At 33.6% G+C, this 2,179-nt stretch overlaps 1 protein-coding gene across 1 annotated transcript in view; it reads left to right on the top strand.

Annotated features, from left to right (window-relative positions):
- Positions 1-2,179, top strand: part of LOC102600311 (uncharacterized) — a 47,100-nt gene that overhangs the window by 17,891 nt on the left and 27,030 nt on the right. The window contains exons 4-5 of the mRNA XM_006342228.2: positions 14-136; positions 290-337. Of these exons, the coding sequence (XP_006342290.2) occupies positions 14-136; positions 290-337 (171 nt within the window). The remainder of the gene's footprint in view (positions 1-13; positions 137-289; positions 338-2,179) is intronic.

Below are 2,179 nucleotides of genomic sequence, written 5' to 3'. Positions count from 1 at the left end.
CCCCTTAGTTAAGGTGTTCCTATCAAGTTAACTACACGGAGTCTCCAAAGAAGACCAAATGCCAATGATGTGGAGAATGTAGTTAATGACTCACAAATGGTTAAGACAAAGTATGAAAGAATTTACTTCAGCATTGGTGAGTTTTATCATCTTTCATTTTTTTCTTTAATATTCAAGGTATATCGATTTCTTTTGCGAAATATGTCCTCAAGAATTTTAGGAAAACTAAAGACCAAATGAACTTATCGAAAACTAAATCTCATTAGCTTTTGTGTGTTTTTTATCACAGTGATCAAGAAGTTGCATACCCTTCTTTTTGATGTTCTTGAAATTTTAGGTAAGATCTCCCACTATCCTTAATGAATTCAATATTTTAGTTTGATTACATATCTCTATATTTGAATTTGAAATTTTCTCTGTCTTCCTAGAGATAGTATTTACTTTACTACATAAACAATTTTTAAAATGACATTTCTTCTTGATAAAAAGGTTATTCAGATGTGTCTTTGAGGAATTTCACTTTACACCAAAAAATATGTGGATAATGTTCACTAAATTTCTATTGGTATAGAGGGGAAACAATACACTAGAAGGGTAAAGAATCCATAAGTAACAAATTTAAAAGAAAATTCTACTTAAAATTCTCTAATATAATGCTAGGGGTTCCTAATATACTCATGTGGTTATGTCTCTTATGGGTGCATATCATATCATCCCCCAAGTTTGCTTTAAAGATCAATTTCTCCTCCAACTTAAAAAATACACATTCTTCCCATCCGTAGAAATCAGCTACAATTTTAAGTTTATGATGTTCCATCTACGAGATCAATTCTATGATCCATGGTTTGAGTCCGTGAAAAGCAGGCTAAAAGTCATGTTGCTCGAATTTATTCCAAGAGCTCAATCTAGGTCCATGGTTTGATTCACGACCCGTAGATTGGACCTGTAAAATTCAAGTTACAATCCAAATCTCAAAAGTTGATTCACGAGCATCATCTACAATATGTGGTTTCTATTACAGCTCGTAAATGACTTCCGTAAAAATCAATTTCTTGCACTCTTTAACCACTAAATTCCTTAGATTCTGATATGTATGGTCTGATCTTAACTTCATATTTATGAGGTATTATAGTCATCTATTCAGTTAGTTTACTATGATTTTTGGGGACCATGGCATGTTCTTTCCAAAACCGTGTTATTCATCCTGTATTCCTAAGGTACTTAGAACAAAAACTTTGAAGAACTTGATAAGAAAAATAAAGTTTAAGGAGTATTTTCAAAACTAGAAAATTTAAACCAGTAGAGAAAATAGAATCAGAAACATATTAGAAACAATATACAAAAAAAATTTCTTAAAGAAGAAAATCGAGCCCACTGAATGCACGGTATCCCCTTAAGGAAATTATTCCCCTCAAGTACCCGAGGTTAATGGAATATATCCTCCCAGGATAGAACGATCTTACTCACCGATGTATCGGTACCTAAAACCACTGTGTCAGCGAACCACTCAACAACAGTAAAATACACTTAGAATACTAGATTTAGTAGTAGTAGAAGAAATCCAGAAAATTGGTTCTTTCCTTGTTGAAAAGTAAGAGGAAACTCTCTATTTATAGACAACAAAGGGTAGTGTGAAATGGTGCTTATTGTGCCTTACCGAAAAAGTCACAACCCTTCGGAAAAGTCACAATCATTCGCAAAGGTCACAACCTTTCATAAAAGTCACAATTTTTCATAGAATTCACACTTTTCATAAAAGTCACAACTCTTCGTAAAAGTCGCAACTTTTCATAAAAGTCACAGCTCTTCATAAAAGTCGAAACTCTTCATTTTCCATTCACACCTTTTAAAATCCAACAATCCCCCCGCATGAATGGGGAATGACTCCAAGACAAAGAAACGGACAAGTTTGTGTACTTTACAAGCAATAATTAATTGCATCTGGATAAGTAGGTTTCCCTTTGAACTTTTCATAGTGAACATATGTCGGATATACTCGGTCAATCGGTATATTTGATATCTTTGAACCGTCAAGATTTGGTGTATACCTAGATAACCATATGTCACACAATCAACCCTTTACCGTTTATAGTTCTTATAGTTGTGTTCGTTTCAGCCATGAACACCTCCTGGTTTCATGAGTGTATAGAGAGATGGGCTTTTGACAATCATCCTCTTT

Source organism: Solanum tuberosum, unplaced genomic scaffold (assembly GCF_000226075.1).
Source record: "Solanum tuberosum cultivar DM 1-3 516 R44 unplaced genomic scaffold, SolTub_3.0 scf00033, whole genome shotgun sequence".
Taxonomy (NCBI): domain Eukaryota; kingdom Viridiplantae; phylum Streptophyta; class Magnoliopsida; order Solanales; family Solanaceae; genus Solanum; species Solanum tuberosum.
This window is presented reverse-complemented; position numbering and strand designations above follow the sequence as displayed.